At 44.8% G+C, this 21,718-nt stretch overlaps 1 protein-coding gene across 1 annotated transcript; it reads left to right on the top strand.

The window, feature by feature from the left end:
- Window positions 1-432: 432 nt before the first annotated feature.
- On the top strand, window positions 433-21,176 carry CDX2 (caudal type homeobox 2). The gene is made up of 3 exons (XM_007437485.4): window positions 433-1,194; window positions 11,660-11,805; window positions 18,835-21,176. The coding sequence occupies exons 1-3, from the start codon at window positions 696-698 to the stop codon at window positions 19,033-19,035; spliced, it is 846 nt and encodes a 281-aa protein (XP_007437547.3). The 5' UTR covers window positions 433-695; the 3' UTR covers window positions 19,036-21,176.
- The last annotated feature ends 542 nt before the right edge of the window (window positions 21,177-21,718 follow it).

Below are 21,718 nucleotides of genomic sequence, written 5' to 3'. Positions count from 1 at the left end.
TCTCGCAATATTTTCGCCCACCCCCCACCCCCCCAAATGCCACCCCTATACACGCACATATACACGCGCGCGCGTCCTGCATACATTCTTCCCAGACCTCCCTGCTCTACTGGGTTTCCATTCCCACCTTACCCTTCCTTAGCCCGCCCCCAGCTGCTTTCCCTTTTGCAAGTCCTTCGGATCTAGTCCTTTGAACCTGTGATTGGAGGTTAAAGTGCGCCAGGTTGCAATGGGAGAAGGAAGCTCTTAAACAATAAACGCTCGCTATGTTGCTGTGATCAGGTCGCTGCCCTCTCCCTTATCCTTTTAAATGCAAATCTTCCTTGGGGGGCGCGGAGCAGCGCGACGGCCCCGGTGCCTGCCCGCCTGCCTCTTTCTCTCTTGGCTCTCCTTTCCCCTCCCTCCCCCCCTCCCTCCCTCCACGTCACCTGCCTCGGGTCGTGGGCCTGGCCTGGCCATTTCCAAGGGAGCCGCCTCAAGACTCGCTCATCCTCCCGAGCGCGCAATGGGGCCCGTTGCCTGAGCCTCCAAAGCCGGCGCTCCGCGTCTTTGCGCCGGAGGAAGCCGCCGCCGCCGCCGCCGCCGCCGCCGCCGCCGCCGCCAGACCGGGCAGCCTGTCCCCACCGCCGGTCCGCCGCCCTCCCCGCCTCCTCCCGCAGCAGTATGCGGAGAAGCGCCGCTCGCCTCGGGCCACCATGTACGTGAGCTACCTGCTGGAGAAAGAGAGCCCCTCCATGTACCCCGGTTCGGTGCGCCACGCGGGGGGGCTCAACTTGACCACCGCGCAGAACTTCGTGGGCGCTCCGCAGTACCCGGACTACGGCGCCTACCATGTGCCCGCCGGAATCGGACTGGACAACGCTCAGTCGCCCGGGTCGCCCTGGCCAGCCGCCTACGGCGCGCCCCTGCGAGATGACTGGAACGGCTATGGACAAGGGGGCGCCCCGGGGACGGCGGCCGCCAGCGCTCTGCACGGACCCACCCCAGCCGGCCTGGCCTACAGCCCCGCCGGAGACTACCTCCCGCACCCGCACCACCCCTCCCAGGGACCTTCGGCGCCCCCCTGCGGGGTCCCCCCTTCCGCGGGGCTGATGCAGCCTCTCAACCCGCCGCCCGGCTCGGATCCTCTCTCCCCTGGTGGCCAGCGGCGGAACTTCTGCGACTGGATGAGGAAACCCACGGCGGGGGGACCCGGTAAGGTGGCAAGGGCTGGCAGGCTGGGGGGTGAGGCGGTCCGAGGAGAGGTGCCGGGCGCCCGCCTGGGCCCTGCCTCTCGGCCTGGGAAGGAAAGCGGTCGCACTCGGTCGCGCAGGGGCGCCTTGCCGAGGGCACTCTGCACCAGCTCCGAGGCCCTCTGGCAGGGACGCTTCTGACTTCCAGGTTTGAAAGGGAAAGCGAAGAAAGCTAGCAGGGGCCGAGCTGACTGATTCCAGAGTTAAGTATATCAGTGCTTCCACTAGTGCGGCGACTCTGATCGGAGAACCACCGGCTTCGGGGTCCGTCGCTTTAAGAAAAAGACGGTCAACCGCCGGCTTTCTTTTGGCGACGCAAGCTGTGCTGTCCCAGTTCTCCCTCATAAAGAGGAAGAGGGCCAACTCTCCGGAACCTGCTTGGCAGGAAATAAAGGATGCGACAAGGCTACCGTCGCCGCGGTCAGGTCGGAGGGTCGATCGTCTGTGCATTGCGCGTGCACGCGTTTGCTTTTAGGGCCCAGCTTCCGTGACACCCCCTACGTAAAAGAAAGAGTTCCTGCCCAAGTTCCTCGCAACTCCCGGCCAGCCCTTTCTTTCCGGGAGGGGGCAGGTAAAGGACTCTTCTCTCGAGCCTCCCACCTTGGAGGGGCTCCATCCAAACTGCGATTCCGGGTTTGAAAGGTTCCGATGGAGCCGTGGGTACGTGCGTTTGTGTTTTATCATTCGAGGCAGTTGAATTCAGTGAAAATATAATTTAATTTCCATTATTTGGGTTTCCTTACACACAGTCACCGTTTGTTGGGCCATTGATTCCAAAGGGGCACCGGGGGGGGGGCGGGGGGGGGCTTGACATAGAATGAGTGAAAAGTACGGGAATAAGACTGTACTAAGGATATTTGCGCTCAGAATCTCTGCTATGAAGAGCCCTGATCCTGGGGTTACTCCTGTGGAAGTTGCCCCCACCCTTTCGATTTATTGATCGAGATGCCTCCAGCAGCAATTTATCGGGAGACTTCCCACGGCAATTTTGCCTGCAAAGCTTTTCGCACTGCCCTGGGAATAACTCCCATTGAAATCAAGCTTCTTCTGATTTCTCAAGGGCAGAAGGTGCTGAGTTCACAGGCAACGCTCCTTCACAGATCTGCACCTCCACTTTGGGAGGGGCGAATGCAACAGTTCACTGTTTTTGCCGTTTTTACAGATCCAGTTCTTTAGGCTAAGCTGTCCAATCATCCACTAGTTCAGCAAAAAAGGGAGGGAGGGAGGGAGGGAATTACGGGGAGAGGGACAGAGAAGAATCAGAAAAGGAATCTTTTTTTGGTTGGAATTTGAGCATGAACTGCAACCCATACTCCTGAATCCACAAGATCAGAGCGCTGGTCAGAGACTAGCAGGAAACAGGTATAGGATCCTGCCTTTCCCAGAGTTGTGGCTGCCTGCTACCCATCCTCCTTTTCCACCAGAGCAGATCCTAAATTCCAAAGATTGGAAAATGCTTCGCGGGGAGATCCATGGATCGCTTTATGACTCTTTGGAGGCCTCAGCCAGTCCCAGTGCAGCATTACCTGGCTCGGCAGCCAATTAGGCCAGGGTGGGGGGAATTCACGCCTTGTTCTACCATAGCTGGATCTGATGCTCCAAAACGTCAGCTAGTTCACCTAACAAACCTGGATTAGCATGGATAAGTCTACTGTCATCACCTAATCTATCAACTTCCTCCAACCCTTTCAGCTCCATCAGAGGCTATGGAGTTGGCTTACTCGGCTGGCCATTTCCAGCCCCTCCCAGAAAATTGCAAATCCAAACTGGAACAAACTACTGGTACTGTATCCTGCCCAAGCCAACTTAACTGCATTCTGCGTGTCCTCAGCAAAACTATTCCATTGCACTGAAGAGAACATCTTCCAGGCGCTTCAGCTTCAAAAGATTCAAAAGCTGAAGTGGCAATGTGTGACTTTCAGCTTCATCTAAATGCCCCTTGGCATCAGCAGGGCACATTCAGGAGGTTTTGCGGAGTTCAAAGCACTTCATCAGTTCGCACTATTATAATTCCCGCAAGGACCGCATTAGATGGGCCAGTCTTGGCAAGCACCTAAACAAAACTCAGGGATCTTAGCAGGCTCACATCCCCTTCCTCACCGTAGACAGATTTGCTTTCTTTTTGCAGTGGGTTTTGTTATAAAGACAACCATTTGCTCTGAAAAAGGTAGTGGCACTCCAGATCTGAAGGAGGGCTGGAGGAACAATGGTAGACATGGAAAACGGGGAAGCTGAGGTTGGGCTTCCTCTGATCGTTTGTTCTTCAAAGCCACCACGCTGCAGAGTCCATAGGTTCCGACCTGGGGAAATCTATGCTACTAGGAGGGTTGTAGTCCAGAAGCACTGGAAGGTGACAATGTGGGAGCAGGCTGAACAAGCCTGAAAGAAACATCAGTGTGGGGCCCATCAAGGGCTACCGAGAACACCGAGCCAGAAGTGGCAATCTGTCAAGGTTTTGATAGACAGCTCAGGTTATCCTTCCGGGAGCAAGGATCAAACCCTGGAGCAGGAAGGCCTACACAGTTTCTCACCTACGATGTTTGGACCTGGGGCACCTGGAGAGCGACTGAGGACCATGCCGGGGCCTGCCACAGACACACGTGAAACAACTTTCAGAGACCTCTGCTTCATCGGAATTGTCCAATCCCCACATCTCCAGATGGGGCGCTTGCAGTGGGATAGCTCACTAGAGAGACTTTGGCATAATTCTAGAGCTGGGATAGGGCGAGGGCCAAAATATTGTGGGGGTGGGACAAATACTCTGATATTGCCTTCCTTTTTCAGTATTAAAAGAAAGATGCTAAATTCGCATACACGGAAACAAGCAATGTAGGCTGCAAAGAGTCAGAAATCAGCATAACTTGCTTAGAGATACATTCCAATTTAGAATCGGAAGATAAGGGATTCTCTTTCAGGCAGTCCAGCCCAGATTTAATATTAAATACAGTATCCAAATCTAATATCTGGATTCCAGTGAGATTGGAACCGGTTTAAATCCCAATATTTTGCATAAAACTTGACCCGTGTTTTAGAAGAGGGCTCCTTGAAAATCCACAGGATTTACTCCTGCCAAATGCACGTAGGCCATATAGTTTTTAAGCGCCCGGGATCGGGAGATTCAGTTACTATATATAGTTCCAATGAGCTCGAGATTCTGACTAAAGAGAGACATGTCTGTACATGTATGCTTGAGCGTGCGCGCGTGCAAACACACGGGCAGGCAGAATTGCTTGAACAGAAGGTCCATGTATATTCTGGGGGCGAGGAATAAAAAATCTTTTGAGTGCGGATACAATGCGCACACGATCAAAATGCCACCTTGATCCTATCGTCCTAAGCATTTGAACGAAAGAAGCACAAATAAAATGGTCTTTCTGAAAGGTTCAGGGCACGCAACGTAGAAATCGTTGCGAGGCGAGAGACCCGCAGTTCCCTCGATTCTGACGGCGTTTTTCTCTGGTTGCCAAGGCGAGAAGGCTCCGACCTTCCTCCCAGAACTTATCTCGAGATGAAGCCAACAGCCGCATCCGCTGAAAGGAGTCCCCAAAACAGATGGGATTCGGTCGCTTTTCCCCGACGAAACACCCGTGAGGTTTGCGCGCAGGAACTTCCCCGAAACGAAACAGCCGGAGGAGCCGCTGAACTCAACCGGCACGCGTGTCTCAACCAGCGCGGGGGCGGGCGAGGTGCCCGGACTGAACTTTTTCAATCCGAGGCGCTCTCGCTCTTGGCCGACTGCAGTATTCATCACCCCTGCCCACGGATACCTCTGGCTACGGATGATGGGGGTTGTAATCCAGCACAACTGGGGGGCTCCACGAGCTATTCCTCCAGCAAAACCTGTCTTTCCCTGCATATAAAAGTTGGCGTGGAGGGGACAGCCCTCCCCTCCCGCCCCAAAGTATCTTTTGTCCAAAAGAAGGTCTCGGCCGTGTTGAGAAGACTTCCTGCTCAAGCCCAAGCTTACCGCTGACGTGAATGAAAGCTTGGGTTATATGGAAGGGGTCCTGGGTACCCTGAGACCCTTATCCCTCCCCCCATCCCTTTACACAGGGAAAGGCTGTGTAGGGGCGATTGTCCGAGTGCTACTACGTTCCGGTGGAGCTGATGGCAGACCTCAGGGGAAGCGAAGCCTGGAGGCCTGGTTACAGCCACTTAAAAGATTTTTTATAACCAATTACAGTCCCATAAATCATCGGTGACTGTGTGGTTAGCTTTCTATTGGTTTCTGACACGCTGAGAGCATGCTTTATATTCCCATCGCCGCTCCGGCCGCTTGTTTTGCCTCTTCCAGGGCACCTTGCTGTCAATCTTGAGGTTCTTGCTGTTTTGTCGCTGTTGTTGCTCCTGCTCTGACTCTCGGAAAGGAAGCGCTCGGACTAACGCACCGGAGGCTCTCCGAGGCTGCTGAGACAGGGAAATCTCCAGCCTGGCCACTTTCCAGCTGTGGATCTGGCCCCTGAGCCTCGGAAAGACGCTCTTGAAGGATTCTTGCCTCGCAAGAGGAAAGACTAGACCAGGGTTTCTCAACCTTAGCAACTTTGAGATGTGTGGACTTCAACTCCCAGAATTCCCCAGCCAGCCATACCGGTTGGGGAATTCTGGGAGTTGAAGTCCATACATCTCAAAGTTGCTAAGGTTGAGAAACCCTGGACTAGACACTTGATGACACTTGATGAAACTTCCAACCTGGAATCTCTTGTTGCCTCTGGCTGCAGTTCTGAGCGTGCTTGAGTCCAAGGACTGGTTCTTGTTTCACCTCTCCGTTTTACTTTTCTCTCGTTTTTCTCAAGTTCGGTCCAGTTGCACCTCTTCTGGATTTCCCTTCCAAGAAAGGGAAGGCCCTTAGTTGGTTGCAGAGAACTGAAAAGGAAAGATTTCTGTGCCTGCCTGCTGCAGCAAGAGTTTCTTCCCTAGACCTGATCTCATTAGCAAGTGGGTGAACTTTGACATTGTGACTTTAGTACCTTCCCCGTTAACATTTCCCAAACAACTCTGCAGTTTTGAAAGGCATTGTGGAATTAATTCTTATCATTGTAATTATGATTCATTTCCTCCTACATTTCCCCTCTCCCTCATCTTGGGGGGGGGGGGGGAGTGTGCCTAGGCTGAACTGGGAATGCTAAAGCCTATGGCATCCAGTCCAGCAAGGTGTCCTTGGCAAAGTGGGAATGAGTAATACTTCTGCTCCACTGGATGGGCTGACATTTTCTTCTCAGGTGAAGGAGAGCTGGGTGGCATGGAATGAAGGCAAATGTAGGGAGCCCAGCAAAGAAGGCCTCTAGCATATCCCCTTATTTTGGGGAGGGTCTCCCACCCAGATTGGTAGGACTCACCCTATAGCAAGTGCACTTAGGACAGTAGTGATGGAAGATGCTACACAAAAAGTAACCAAGGGGAGGTCCAGGCGCTCTTTGTGATGATAACAGTGGCGCTGCTTGGAGCCCGGAATCTCCTCCTAGGCAGCCCCCCACCCACCCCCATCCCTCACTGCTGGGGGAGGAAACTCATCTTGCTTTGATCTACACCTTTCCTCACCATTGTTTTCTACTTTTCCCTCCCCGGAAAAGAAGAGAATGGAACAAGGCAGAAGACAGACTTTCACAGTCAATACTGAAATATATCATGCCCTTTCCAGACCTGCCCCCCTTTTTTTAGGCAGAAGAAGGGGGGTGCCATGACTATAGAGGGCTGGTTCTGGGTAGATCACAAAATGCTCTCTAGCAGATCAGCAGGGGGAGGGGATCATGTCTCTTCAGACTCCTACCCCAATAAACTGCTTGATTTTTAGAGTCATCCCTTATGAATCCTATAGTGGTTCCCCTTAAGGGTCATGAAAGTGGAAGGCATCATATTGTGTATCATGTACACAAATGCATATCTATACCCGCATACAAACAAGTTTTCTCTCTCTCTCTCTCTCTATATATATATATGTTTGCTTGCTGTAATCAAATGTATGGATATTGTATATTGTGTGTATCTCATATACTTTGTATTTAAAAATACTGTTGTTATAGTTTTAAAATATTTTATCCTTTAACGTGAAACAGCATTTAGCAAGTCTTAGCTCTAAATAGCCAAAGAAATCAAAAGAGAACAAGTTTTTTGTGGCACTAATAACTACTACACCTATTTCCCTGTAATAAAAACTCACTTGATCCCTTTGAAATTTATTTCTCAATAAGCATTCATAGGATTATGCCAAAGAAAAGAAAAGAAAAGAAAGAAAAGGAATCCCTGTAAAATGGACTGTTTACTTTTAAGTGTAAACACATACTTACCAATCCACTCCAGAAGAGGCTCCTAGAATTTGTTTTTATCTTCAGTCTTCTACCGAAATGGTTGGGAAATCCTAACAAAGTTAGTTTCTTCTGGATTCACTCTGTGACCCAGTTGATTTCTTCCTCTCTTTGTCTGGATGGATATGTGCCTTCTCGACTTGTTTATCTGCTAAAGCAAAATTCTGATCTTCCAGAAATGGACTGATTTGAATTTCCCTCAACCGTTTCTGGCTTGAAAAACTGCCCAAGATCACGAGGCCTGAATTCCAGCAATATCTTGAGGTCCTCTTGCTCCCCAGTCCTGGTTCACGATGATTTTTCCTTCCCTCCTCATGCGTTCCATCCTATCAGGCAAAATATCCAAAGGCTAAGAGTCTCTCCCACCATCAGTGGAAAATAGCACAATCTGTTCAGTTGGGGCTTGGTATTTGCAGATGTCTAAAAAGCGCAACGGCATTTATTTATTTATTTATTTATTTATTTATTTATTTATTTATTTATCTGTTGAAAGAAAAGGAAAGCAAACATGTCCATTCAGAAATAGCAGCCTATCTTCTTATATAGTCAGAAATCTTCCAAACCTCTTCTACAGGGAGATCAATGCCAAATGCACCTCATGATTTTTGTGAATGTATTTGTATCGATCCTGTAATTCCTCAGTTGTTTTAATGAGGACAATGATCCTATGTAGTTTGGACAAGTTGTTGCCTGTCAAAAACTGTTGTTTTCGTCAGCACTGAAGTTTCTCGGTGGTGTGAGGAAGTATGATTTGCCCATATTTAGAGTCGTCATTTCATAGATATAAAAATTCTGATATTTCAGTGTTTAAGAAATTTACCTGAATGGAAAATGTATACAGTATGTATGAAAAGGAGAGAGGGAGAGAGAGAGAGCAGGCAACCCCCACCCCCCACCCCCTCTTTATGGCTTAAATCACAGGGGGTGTAGAGGAGCAGATGACATTTTGGGATCATCTCCTTAATTCCTAATTTTCAGGCAATCTGGCTAAAATGGGATGGGATCTTGGCAAATGGGGCTTCAATTTTCCCCATCTTGGGAAACCCCTTTTCACTGCGTTATTTTGATCCACAGAAGTCAGGGGCTCAGCAAACGAGACCGCGTGGAAACCAAAATAAGGACGGAACTCCTGGGGTGGCGTTGTTTTAAGCAACCTATCTTGAATGAAAAATATAGAACCAACTATTTTAAATCCTGGACTATATCCTGGAGGGAGGCGGCCACCACGTGTCGCGCGAAACCGGGCGCAATTGCCTTTCACCGTCTTTTCCTAAAAAAGCGCCCCCCTCCGTAATTCGACATCCAGGAAAACATCTTCTTCCCTCACTCCGGCGCGCGGTTCTTGCTTCTCCTTCGAAAGAGGAATCGCTCCCCGCTCTCCCGAGCGCCGGCCTCCGCGCGCCTTCCCTGCCGAGGCCCCCGAAAACCGGTGGGCGACGATAGCGCCGCCTGGGCTAAACGCCGCGGGCTGCGGTGCGGGGGCTGCGATGCGGCGCTTTGATCAGACGGCCTTGCGGCGCGCTTCTAGGCGCTGCGGTGGCCCTTCCTCCGCTCGGCCGCCGGTCCCCCGGGGCGCCCGCTCGGGTCGGCGGGGCTGCACCAGCGGCGCTTTGAGGCCTGGCTTTATTGGTCCCGTCGAGCCAGCCTCGGCCTGAACGGACAGGGCCGCCCGGGCGGACGCCCTGATCTTGGCTGGGCGGGGAGGCGGGAAGCGAAGGGGGAAGGAACGCTGCAAGAGAACCCGGGGAACCCGAAATAGGAGAAGCGGCTCGGGGCCGCGGTGGTGGAGTTAGCCGGGGAAACCGCGGGTCGGTATCGGGTCATCCCGCGATTCCTTCCTTTCCTCTCGGACAAACTTTTCTTGACAAACGACCCTAAGAGTCCCGGGGTAGAAGAAGAGGCTGAAAAAGCTGCGGGATCGGCAAGTTGCCCTCTCCAAGGGATTTGAGCCAGTTTTGATTTAGAAAGAGAGAACCAGGAAGGGTTTCAGACTCAACAGTCCAACACAAAGAGAGAGAAACATAGTTTATGGAAAACTCTGTCAAGGTAGCTGCTGCTACTGTTGTCAAAATACATCGTTCAAATGACTGGATTGCCAGGTTGGGAAAGGAAGTCCTGGCAAGAACTTCCAAGTGTCCCACCTTCCATTTTTTTATTTCTTGGTCTTCTTCAGTTCTTCCTGTGAACTGAAATTGCTTCCTGATGCTACATCTCTTAAGTGTCAGTACTGAAATGAAATATTTTAAAATCTCTAAGATCAACGAGAGTAAGGGCCTGATACACCACCCAGATAGGCAGATTGTCCAAATTCAAAACAATGAGTCCTTTTGCTATGAGTGTTGTGGATATCCTCAGCTGTGGCAGAATGATTAGAAGGAAGTGCAGAAGATTTTATGGCCATTGATATGAGTGGGGGAAGCACCATCAATCATTTTATTTCATCATTACTACTATTGCTATTATTATTGCACCTAGAAAACACCTTTCAAATAGCATTTTTTTCTGGGCAACTTGTGCAAGATTTAATGTCAAAATTTTAATGTTACTCATTACTAATGCAAGGATCTGTAAGAATAAATAAACAGAATAGGAATTAGTGCCACAATTAAGCAAATTCATTTTTCTTCAAGATTAGAGAACATCATGAATCTTCACCTGACTCCAGGCAAACCTACATAGTTGGATGTCACCACCAGGGGGGAATTCTAATCTGGTGGTCAAACACCACATTACTTTAGAAAAATACCACCAGGTATAATTTTGGTGTATGGGCAAAATTAATACAGAGGTGGGGAGTTTTTCAAATTCTCCAGATATTCTAGACCTAAGCTATGAAAGGCTTTAAAGAATAATAATAGCATTTCAACTTGTGCCAAGAAATGGAGCAAGAATGAGTACAGTTGTACAAGAATTGGCATGATGTGCTTCCAGATTCCTAGTTCAGAGCTGACAATTTCTTGACTATGTTCTCATCTAACTGCAGTTTTCTGGACAGTTGTCAAATATAGCTTGTTAAACTAATCTAACTCACAGGTTGCCAGATTGAAGGTAACTATAAGAAGACTATCTTCATCCAAAAGACATCATATTCAGCTAACATTATGTTTACCCATGTATATATGGTAATTAAAGCTGCCATACTCTGATTGGAATGTGCTCTGAAGATCAGAACTTGGACCCAAAGAAATACAAATCATCTATACAAATGTGACTTGGAAATAAATCTTACTGAAACTCTTAGGACATCATTCTTAGTTGAAAAAAAGTTCTAATTTAAATTGATATCATTTTGAATTACTGAATGTTTGACATATTCTACACCACAGATATAATTTAGCAGAATTGTGCCCAGGCACTGTTGAAATGAATTACCAAGCTTCCACGTGCAACTCCTTTTATTTCAGTAGGTCTTATGCATACAGGGGAATGTCCTCCTTGACTGGGTCTCAAAGATATCTTGTAGGGTCTCAAGGATATCTTGTAAATGAATTAACATGCACTTAAGTCTCTTTCATTAAGTGCAGAATTACTTAAGAGTGCTTATTTGTTAGGACTACATTGTGTATATCATCCGTGCAGAAAGCTGTGTTCCTAAGTACATTTTCAGGGAGAAATTGCTTTTAATTCTAAGCACTGATCGTAACAGGGCCAGTTACAATATACACCCACAAATCAAAGTGCAACCCACCCTCCGACACACTGGCTTGTGTGGATGTGTGTTTGGTTTGGGGGCCATAAATCCAGCAGCTGCTTGCTTTTTACAAGCACTCATTGTTTGAAAATCACTTCCTCTTCGAGCCAGACATTTGAAGGTTTAGAAAGTTTGAACTGGTAAGAAAAAGGAGGAACCTTCAATAACTCTTGTTGGGATGGGAGGTGGTGAAAATAATCAGCAACTGAGTTTTGGAAACTGGGAGCAGAAATCTAAATCTTATTTTGAATTGGATTATATTCTAAAGGAGATTTTCCCCCTCTCCCACTGTCTTCAGAAGCTCTGATTGCTAGAAAGTAGTTGGCATTTTATATATGGTCTACGCTTTGGCTACATGTATCTTCAGAAGTGTGTGCTTAAACAACGATGCTGCTAGTGTGCTTTCTTTAAGTGGTTTGTGTCTCTCCTCCCAGTGAAAACCAGGACGAAAGACAAGTACCGTGTGGTCTACACAGATCACCAGCGACTAGAGTTGGAGAAGGAGTTTCACTATAGCCGTTACATCACCATTCGGAGAAAAGCTGAGCTGGCAGCCACGCTGGGATTGTCGGAGAGACAAGTAAGACTTTGCTCTATGTAACATTTCCAAGCCTCCCCATGCCATACTCAACCTCCCTCCAGTCTCCCAGTCAATCTTCTTGGTCTTAATTTTGTTTACGATGATCAATATATTACCTTTAGCCAAGTATATAATGGCCAGTAAATCATAATACACCATCATACACAAAGTGTTTGCATTAAACAAGCCACCTGCCTTTTAAGAATATGTGCATTAAAATCCCTTCCAGTATGAAACATACTGTGGTTTAGGAATGGAAGAAGACACCCCTTTCACTTACTCAGGGTCACCGTAGGATGATAGACAGCTGTCCAGAGTTTTGGAAACCAGTTCTATCCAGTCTGTGGTGGAAATTTCAGGAATGCATCTCTTATGCAAAGTAAGTGCTCTGCTACTGAGCTCTTGTTTTCCTGTAAAAATGAAACAGGTTTATCAGATAGGAATATTTGTCAGAGACCCAGGATTACACTGTTTGTTACATTTGTTGAGTATGAACTAAGTGGAAAAACTAGGCTTGTTCTTGCACAATGAACTAGTGCTTGGTTTCAAACAGCCTTCCTAACTTGGTGGCCTCCAAATGCTGGAAAATATGTGATCTTACTCATAAAGGCACCAGGAGTCAAGCTTGATTTTGAGGAGACTGCTTTTTATCCATGAAAATCTCGTTTTGTCTCTAGTTTCAGACAGAGATGGTAAGAGTAGCATTAAATGTTGTGGTGGAGATAGGTGACGAACAGGCTATTTATTTTTCATATCCTACCTTTCCACCCAGAAGCTTCAGGCTGTGTGCAAAACTCTCCCATTTCATTGCCAAAAAGTTGGATTTTTGCTAACTGTTACTAAAAGGACCAAGTTTACTGAATCTTTCTTAATCTGCCATTCTCCTGATGTGTTGAAGAGCTATAGGGAGGGGATACTGATATATCGAGTTTCATAGTTAAGGACTGTATCTGGATCTTTTCAGTCCTAGTTTCACTCAATACAATTTAGTACGATGTGTCCAGTAATTCATTTCAGAGTCATTATTCAAGGAAAAGGAAGGTTTTTTAAGAGTAAGTTTGGTTGCACTCCTAAGCTGCACCTGGAAGAGGGATGGGGTGCAATGGACTTCAAGCACCATTGCTGTAGCCCCTAAAGCCACTTTTGATCACCATAGGCTGGAAATTGGTGGCATAGTTCTTGCCATACAAAGTGATAAACATTCAAAAACTGTAGGACATACCTTAAAATAATCTTAATCAAATGCAGTGTTTCTCAACCTTGGCAACTTTCAGATGGGTGGACTTCAACTCCCAGAATTCCCCAGACAGCTGGCTGGGAGTTGAAGTCCACCCATCTGAAAGTTGCCAGGGTTGAAAAATACTGATCTAATGAAAGGAGGAGGGAGGTAACCCTAATCTTCCCCCATAAAAAACTCAAAGACCCCCATGCCCCAAAATCGTTGTCCCTATCATCCTGCCCCTGGACACCCAAATATATGAAGTGCAACTTCCAGCTATGAAAAGATCCTCACTTCTAAGGTATAATGTTGAGATTTCTCTTTATCTCCTCATTGAAATATCACAATTTGAGGGAATGGTTTCATATACCAAATTTAATTTGGGGGAACTAAACATTTCTGGAGCAAACCCACAGGTTTTTTTTTTCCATCAAGTTTGTTAGCTGTAGCATTTTCCTAGTGTTGGCATTTTATCTATTCTTTTCCTAGCATTTCTGGCATGCTATCTATTCTTGTTAGCATTCACATGATAACAACAAAAGGGCTATGTATGCAAGCATCTGACTATTGGTATCCAAGAAGAATATGCTGTTTTCCAAGAGCTAATTTTGAACATAGATCATGAGGAATTACAAAAATCTTCCACCTGAGGTATCCATCTCCTGGCATTTCAGGAATGGTAATCTTTCTGTATCTGGAATCACACTTTTTCATTTTTGTATGTTTCTGGGGACCAAGGATCAAAGTGGGGAATGATGCCATGATGGTGCACAACTACAAGCACTGGGACTGTCTGCATTTTGCTTTTTTGTTTTCACATGTTTTGAGAGGGGTGATTAAAATTTTTACTTAGATGTGTTAAGCCAAACTGATGGCTTGTACAACTTATTTCTTTTGTTTGCAAATGAAAATCAGAGGAAAAATGCTGTTCTGATTACCGTTTGCCATTAAATGTAGGTGGCAAGATCTGGGGGGCCACAGAAAAAAAGGAGGGGTTTAAGGGCTGTATATAAGCTGCTGTCAGCAGTTGTTCACTCTTGCTCAACCTAATGGTAGGGCCAGCCAGTGAGAATCAATTGTAAATGCACATAGAGGTTGAAGATTTAATGTATGGTAGCAAACAATAGGACTGTTGAGAGCTGCTTTTCAGGGGTTTGAAGAGCTTAAAGAGTTACAGCTTTATACTTCAGGTTCAAAGAAATTTAAAAATAAATGAATGGGATATTTTAATCAAAACTTTACAAGCCATAACCCAGAACCTGCTGCAACTATCACGTTGATTCATATGGAGTCAGTTGATATAAATGTCCCTTTAAATGTATGCGGAATTAATTCATTAGTTCAGAGCCATTGTTGGCATTATCACTTTCTTCTCAACAGATCTGCTTTTGGGGAATAACATCAAAAAGAGAGGGGAAGAAATCCCTGTAATTTATAGCAATAATAATTATCATTGTCTCAGCCTTTACTTTTTACTTAGTTTTTACTGTGGAATAATTCATTTTTATTAACTGGGTTTTCTTCAGCTTATATCAGGACTTGAATCATGGCCCAAGAAGAAGATCTAGGAAGTTTAATAAACATCAAGTTGGTGTTGACTCTTAACATAGATAGACTTTCTCCAAAATTATCTGTCCCCACCTGCCCCTTCAGATCTTCCAATGGTGTACCCATCACCACAGTAACTGAGTGATCCACCTTGCTACTGATCATCATCATCCTCTTCTCTTTCCTTCCACTTTTCCCAGCATTATAGACTTCTCAAGAGAGCTCCGTAATGATAATATGAGCCTGGTCATTTGTGCCATTTGAGTGAGAACTTTGGAGTGATTTGTTCTATGATCAATTTGTGTTTGTTTCTTGGCTATCCATGGTATTCTCAAGAGTCTTCTCCAACATCAAAATTCAAAAGCATCAATACTCGTTCTGTCTTGCTTCTTCAAAGTCCAGCTTTTGCTTCCAAAGAGCGTCATAAGGAAAACCATTGCATGATCCTGATTTTTGTAGGCATCACAGCATCTGAATATCTTTTCCAAGATAGATCTTTTCTCTACCAAGTGCTAGTCTGTGAAGTATTTTTGGCTGCTGGTTCCTTTACTGTTAATAGTTGATTCCAAAAAGTAGGGGCTATCTACCACTTCAGTATCTTCATTGCCAGTTTTAAGGTTGGTTGTTGTACCTTTTGTCATTAGCTTGATCTTCTTTCTATTAATTGTAGTCCGCTTTTTTTCCACTGTGCTTCTTGGCTTTCATTACTAGAGCGTGCAGATCATTTGCATTTTCAGCTATCTGCATAGTGAAGGTTATTGATGTTTCTTCTTCCAGTTTTAAAACCACATTCATCTTCTTGCAGTCCATCCTCCCTCAATATATATTCAGCGTATAGGTTGAAAAATAAGGAGCAAGTATATAGCCATGTCTCATTCCATGCCTATGTAGGGCCAGTCTGCTTCACATTTTTCTGTCCAGGCTGTGGCTTTCTGTCCTGTGGATAGGTTTTGCATGAGGACAGTGTTACATTCTGGGAATCCTGTTTTCCTATGGATATTCCACAGCTTGACATGGTTGAGACAACCAAAGACCTTTCTGAAGTTAATGAAGTACATACTGGCTTCGTTTTGATATTCTTTTGATAATTTTCTCAATTATCCAGCTTGCACCAGCAATAGTGTCTCTCATTCCTTGCCTTTTCTAAAGCCAGCTTGAACATCTGTCATCTCTTTCTTTAATTAAACTTTAAAAAGAAACTGCATGAATTAGTACACCATGGGCAATCTAAAAACACATTAAAGAAATGTGTGTGGTACAAGGTAGTATAATAGTTTAAAAGTATATAAGCAGTAAGCCAGAAAATTCCTAGTTTGATTTTTACTTTTCCCATAAACTAGTGGGACAAGCTATTATTCTCTCTTATCCTCCCATCTGTAATAGGGGTACAAATTATCAGGATCGTTTAAAAAAAATGCATGCCAAGTATTTTGAATGCCCTCAAGTGCTAAATATCACGAAGAAAGATCTTCCTCGATGGGGATGGGTTTAAGGTCCCTTTGATCTCTGTGGAATCTAGGCATGCCTAAATGTTTGCATTTAGATTTGAGAAGGCTTAAATCCAAGTGTGCAAGTGTATCTATTGTACAAAGTGAGTTATTGGCCTGCTTTGTATACCAACACTGCCAGAAGTGAGATTTTGTTTATCCCTTCCAGTTATCAGAGAAGACATCTTAGCATACCCTTTGCTTGCTTGATTGTTATTGCAAAACACACACGCCTTCATTTTCAAAGTCCAGTGGACTTGTATTTCCAACTCCTGAGCACCAGCCCTGCTCCAGGTGTCCTTGGCATTCCTGGAGATGCTTTTGTTCTGAGTCAGCTCTCGCATGACTAGCAGCTTTGCTCCCCCCCCCCCCGCCTCCCAAGCAGGTGTTTTGATGAATATTATTAAAAAACCAGTCTCTAATGTGCCCCAGCTTTTTGCTGCTACTACTGTTGAATTTTGGATATAGATCAATGATACACTTTCCCCCAGTTTGTCCTCTAGAACTCATTTTTATCTGTCTTTTGTCTCCTTTTCCCCTCCTGAATACTGACTGTTGCTCTGAAAAAAGCAAAAAGGCCCCAACGTTCTTCTTTGATACAATTACCACTGCAAAGAAACCATTCTAAATTCAAATTAAATGCGCAATGCACACTATGTTCAGTCTTAAACCTACAGGAGCTTTCCCTGCAAGTAAGAAAGCTCCCTGTGCCTATTAGATGGTGGCGCTGTAGTTGCCCACTGGACAAAGAATGTTTGTATGCAAACCAATCCTGGGAGCATTTTGGTTTGTTGTGTAGTAGTGTAGAGCTTGAAACTCAGCTTCAGTTTGAGGGCAGCAAGCAATATATTTGTGAATAACATTGTGCCCCTTTTTGCAATATGATAATGAAATAAAAACATTGGAGGGCACCATATTCCTTTTTTAGTCATGCTAAAATTTTGGCAAAGTGCTTTCTACTGTCTTATAGGTAGATGAAGCCTACTATAAGTTTTGAAATCACCTGGTTAGGCAGTCACAGATAACACATGCACTATTTGTTCCAGTGTATTGTGTGGTGAGCTTTATGATTCATAAATCATGTAGGTTGAATTAAGATCTTGACCACCTAGGCATTCTAGTGATGCAATGTGTAATTGTTCTGAAGTAAGCTTCACTGGATGGATAGCACTGACTCTTATAAAGATGCACCTACAGGCTGTATTTGCATCCTCAGAATCTTGGGTTACACCTGGCAGTGCTTAACTAGCGAGGAGTCATAGCTCAGTGCTAAAAGCCAGGCTTTGGATAGAGAAACCCTCAAGTTCTGTAAAACTAAGAAAGTCTCCTGTCTGTAACCCTGGAGAATCACATATAAGCTGGATGGAACAAAAGCATGATTTAATACTAGCTCCATTGCTTTGATCAACATCCTCAGATTTTGGTATAAAGATGTGCTTGGGCTTTTCCTTACATGTATCTTGGAACTCTCCATTTGTTATCTATTTTTTAAAGACCATGTATCATCTCATGTTTGGTACTGAGTTTCTAGTAGTCTGTTTCCTACCTTAGACCATCTGATTAAAGCACTATTAAGGTTTCCATGTAATCAAATTCTCCTGCACTTGCTACCAAATCTGCGGACTCACATGCTTAGTGGCCAGGGCCCACTGGAATTATGAGTCAAGTCTTTTATGAAGACAGGGCACAATTTAGATGAACCCAATTAAACTTAAGTCTCATTGTTATGGAATGTTTAAAGGCATGTGAAAGACGAATGTTTTTAGAAACAGAATTCACTATACTTTTTGATACAGGGGGATGGTGCTGAACTCCCAAATCCCATCAACAACACACAATTGCTGTGCCATATAACATGCTTTGCCCCAACAATAGACCATACATACTATAGCTAACCTGAGGGCCTAGTTCATACAATGCACTAAAACAATGTTTCTCAACTTCAGCACCTTTAAGAATGTGTGGATTTCAAATCTCAGAATTCCCCAGCCAGCCATGCTGGCTGTGGAATTCTGGGAGTTGAAGTCCATGTGTCTTAAAGATGCTAAGGTTGAGAAACACTGCATTAAAACAATATCTGGTTCTCAGAACATGCTGAACCACAAAACTAAATACAGTTTACCCAGTTGTGCAAACCTAGTTGGATAGTTTTGTGTTTATCCTTCTGTGTATTTCATGTGAGCAATCTATCTGAAATTTTAATTATTAGAAGTCTCACTTGTATATTGACACGGATGCAATATAATAGTTTTTAAAAATTAATTCTAATTTTGCCACAAAAGGTATAAATGTCTTCCCTAAAAGAAAACAAGTTGGTCTTCTCCTTCCTTCTAAAAATAAATTATCTTTCTGCTTAGATTCTCAGGAATTTATTATGAGTCCACCCTCTTTCTGCAAATCTCCATTCAAAAGAGGGTAAGGGGGAGAGCTTTGCTTTTCTAATCCAATCCCCTCTGTATATTTACTCAGAGTAAATCCTGTTGTACTCTATGGGTAAGTTTGCATAGGATTGTTGTGGATAAAACACATAGTTGTGCCCAGACTCACTGACTTGAGTATAATCCATCCAAAGCAGCATTAGCCAAGGTGGACATGAATCTCTGTCCTGACAGTTGGCGGCATCTCTCTGACCTTGCCTGGATGCCAAGTAATAAGGTTGGACCTGGTTAATACATGGATGGAAGACCACCAGGGAATTCTAGGTTGTAAACTAGGCTGTGAAGTTGAAAATATATAATTCCCTATTATTGGCACTAACTCTATCTTCCTCCCCAGGTGAAAATCTGGTTTCAAAATAGGCGGGCAAAAGAAAGGAAGATCAACAAGAAGAAGTTACAACAATCTCAGCCTGGGGGAGCGCACAGCGGATCTGAACCCATGAGTCCTGTCTCCTCCATGCAGGCAGGGACAAATGGCTCTGGCCCTAGTGGAGGTGTGTTGGGTGCTACTGGCTTGACCCCAATGGTTGCACAGTGACAACAACTGTAAGGAAAGACTGAGCAGCTGAAGAGTTCTTGCATTCCATAAGGAAGAGGAGGAGACAGCCTACCACACACCAGCCAGCCAGCCAGCCCATGGAGAAGAAAGCCACTAGTCCAAGAGTGAAACTGATGAGGCAAGTGGTGACTCTCCGTATCCTGCACTAGGATGAACTGCATGGAACAGCATCACACTCTGGGATTTTCTGCCCATTTGTCCAAAATATACTGTGGGCCACCCAAGTTCAGATAGGGGAGGGAAGGGAGTTGATTTTCCTTAATTTGTTTCATTCTTCTCCTGGATGCTGCCATAGATACCACACAACTGACACTTATCTTTGCAATGAAAAACACCTTTTCTCAGGGAATTGGGCCTGGAATGCCTGCTTGTTGTTCTTGTTTTTGTTTTTTAATTACCAATGTTGTTGGGCTAATGATAAATGTTAATGGGAAAAAGAAGAAATTAAACCATATTTTACTTTGTTTTTTTCTGGTATCCTAAATACACTGGAAAGGAGAACCATTCACCTCTCAACTGGCAGGAAAGAGTAAAAAAAGGAAGCTGCTGGTTGAGAAGCAAGTCATTGGATGGTAATTTATTGAAAACAAGCTTATAAACTAGCACTGGTGATACTGTGTCCAGATGCCTGCCTGCCTGCCTGCCTGCTGTCTTTTTATCACTGGTGTGAGCAACACACTATGGACAGAAAGAAATCTATTTTTATGAGGACATTTTTTTCCGTAGAAAATATTTTTAAGATAATCTGCTTGACAGGAAGATTCACACTGAGATTTTTCTTACTCGTGATCTTGAGCATCATTTAGTCCTTGTTATCCTGTCACTGTCACTGACATACCCTCCTGACTCATTGCTACCTTGGCTGGTTAACAAAATATATTGTCCATATTTGGGGGGTGGGGGGAATATTTTGAGGACACTGACTGGCTGCTGAAATATATTTTCTGCCACCTCCTAAGATACAGGCAGCTCTTCCAAAAATATCCCAGTCCCTGTTCAAGCCTAGCCTGCTACATCAACTTGCCTTCCCAAATATGAAGGAAGAAGAACAACATCTACACACTTTATTTCTGTGATGGATTATGCTGTAGAAGCTAGTTCTTTTACAGAACTCAAAGGAGAGGAGATGTTGCGACATATGGGCTTGAGCAAAGAAAGCCAATGTTTTGTGCTCAAGAAGGGGGAATACTGGGGTTACTACCAGGTCATTCTGAGCTGATTTAAATTGCAAGTGAGGAAACTGTAGATTTCTTGGAGCTGGTACTACCGGCTGCAGGTTATTAAAATCTAACATAGTTAGAGGACTCCTGACTGGGGTTTAGCATCCCAATCCTTAATCCAAGTTTGGAATGGAACTCTGTTTATTCTGATAAGAAAAAAAAATCCTATATAAGAATAAAGGCACGTTTTTCATAATTTTATAAGACTTCAAGAGGGGAGCCCAAAGAACATTTGCAGCCTAACTTTTAATGCATGTTCATGCAAAAGTCTGCCCAATTTGGAATGTGCAGGACCAAACTCCAAAGGCTACAATCCATGGCACATGAATTTGTATCCATTGGTGCCCATGTTGGCGGAGTGGCATCTGCCAATGATATTGATTTCTCTTTTCTCCATCCATCCCCAAATCTGCTGACTAGCATCTTTTGGGACTCATTTGGGAACTGAGAGGTCAAAGAAAGTGCAGGGGAGTCTATGTGTCTTGACGGTCATCCATTTACTTGAAGATAGGTTTCCCTTTAAAAAAAATGACCTGGGCCATGTAAATTAGTAATAAATGAAACAATTTATATATTGAATACATATCCAAGCACTCTTACCTTGGAGCTAGAGTGATGCGCTCTTCTTAATTTTACATGTTTAAGCTGACTTTCAAATAAAACATGCAGAATTAATTCTGTGAAAAGCACAAACAAGCCAGGAAAACTTTTTTGGGTGCAAGCAGACTTCATGGAAGTGAAACCATTTGCCCTTTTTGCTAGGACCCATTCATTTCAATGCACTGCAAGTAGAGAATTATAGTCCTGGATTCTATCCAACTCAGAATTTCACATGTAGCCTTAGATGGGCACCGCTGAGAACCACAGAGCTACGTGTATACTGTAATGTTTTGTTTACATATGACTGGGTTTATGAAAGCATAGATAAGAGATAGACAGACAGACAGATAGACCTTCTAAGGCCTACTTGCCCCTTCTATGGTAAAAGCATGGAATCTGTCTTACATCTTGTTGGAAGTTTTCAGTGAGTTTCCATGAAAAATCACAAGTGTCTGGAATTTTCCCTTTCACCAAGCCTCCTGATCTGGGCTACCAGATCTGGGCTGCAAGACTCCAAATGGCAACTAGATAGAAGCAAAGCATTAAGAGGTTTCTCTACCTCTTTGCTGCCTTCTAGTGATTGCCCATAGTTTTACAGCCCAGGGCTGTTAGCTCTCCTCCCAGTGCAGATTCTTGTATACCACGTGGTTGTGAGGTTGGGGAGGGACAAGCAGAAGGCAGTGGGAATATCAGATAGGTTGAATAAATATAGCTTTGGCCTTTGAAGTAATTAAGAGAGGCACATACTGTACCTGATGATCCCTTGTTTTATAGATACGATTAATCAGTGCCCAAAGAGGAAAAGGTGGAGCAAATATGAATGAATACTTTTATTACAGTCA

The sequence above is a fragment of the Python bivittatus genome, unplaced genomic scaffold (assembly GCF_059951505.1).
Source record: "Python bivittatus isolate LINGU-HERP-01145 unplaced genomic scaffold, Pbiv_v1 ctg000340_np1212, whole genome shotgun sequence".
NCBI classification, from domain to species: Eukaryota; Metazoa; Chordata; class Lepidosauria; order Squamata; family Pythonidae; genus Python; species Python bivittatus.
The sequence above is the reverse complement of the archived record's forward strand: the minus strand, read 5'-3'. Positions and strand labels throughout refer to the sequence as shown.

Coding starts and splice junctions, on each gene's coding strand:
- CDX2 (XM_007437485.4), top strand. CDS start 696: ATGTACGTGAGCTACCTGCTGGAGAAAGAGAGCCCCTCCATGTACCCC. Junction 1,195..11,659: donor ACCCACGGCGGGGGGACCCG/GTAAGGTGGCAA, acceptor CTCTCCTCCCAG/TGAAAACCAGGACGAAAGAC. Junction 11,806..18,834: donor TGGGATTGTCGGAGAGACAA/GTAAGACTTTGC, acceptor CTTCCTCCCCAG/GTGAAAATCTGGTTTCAAAA.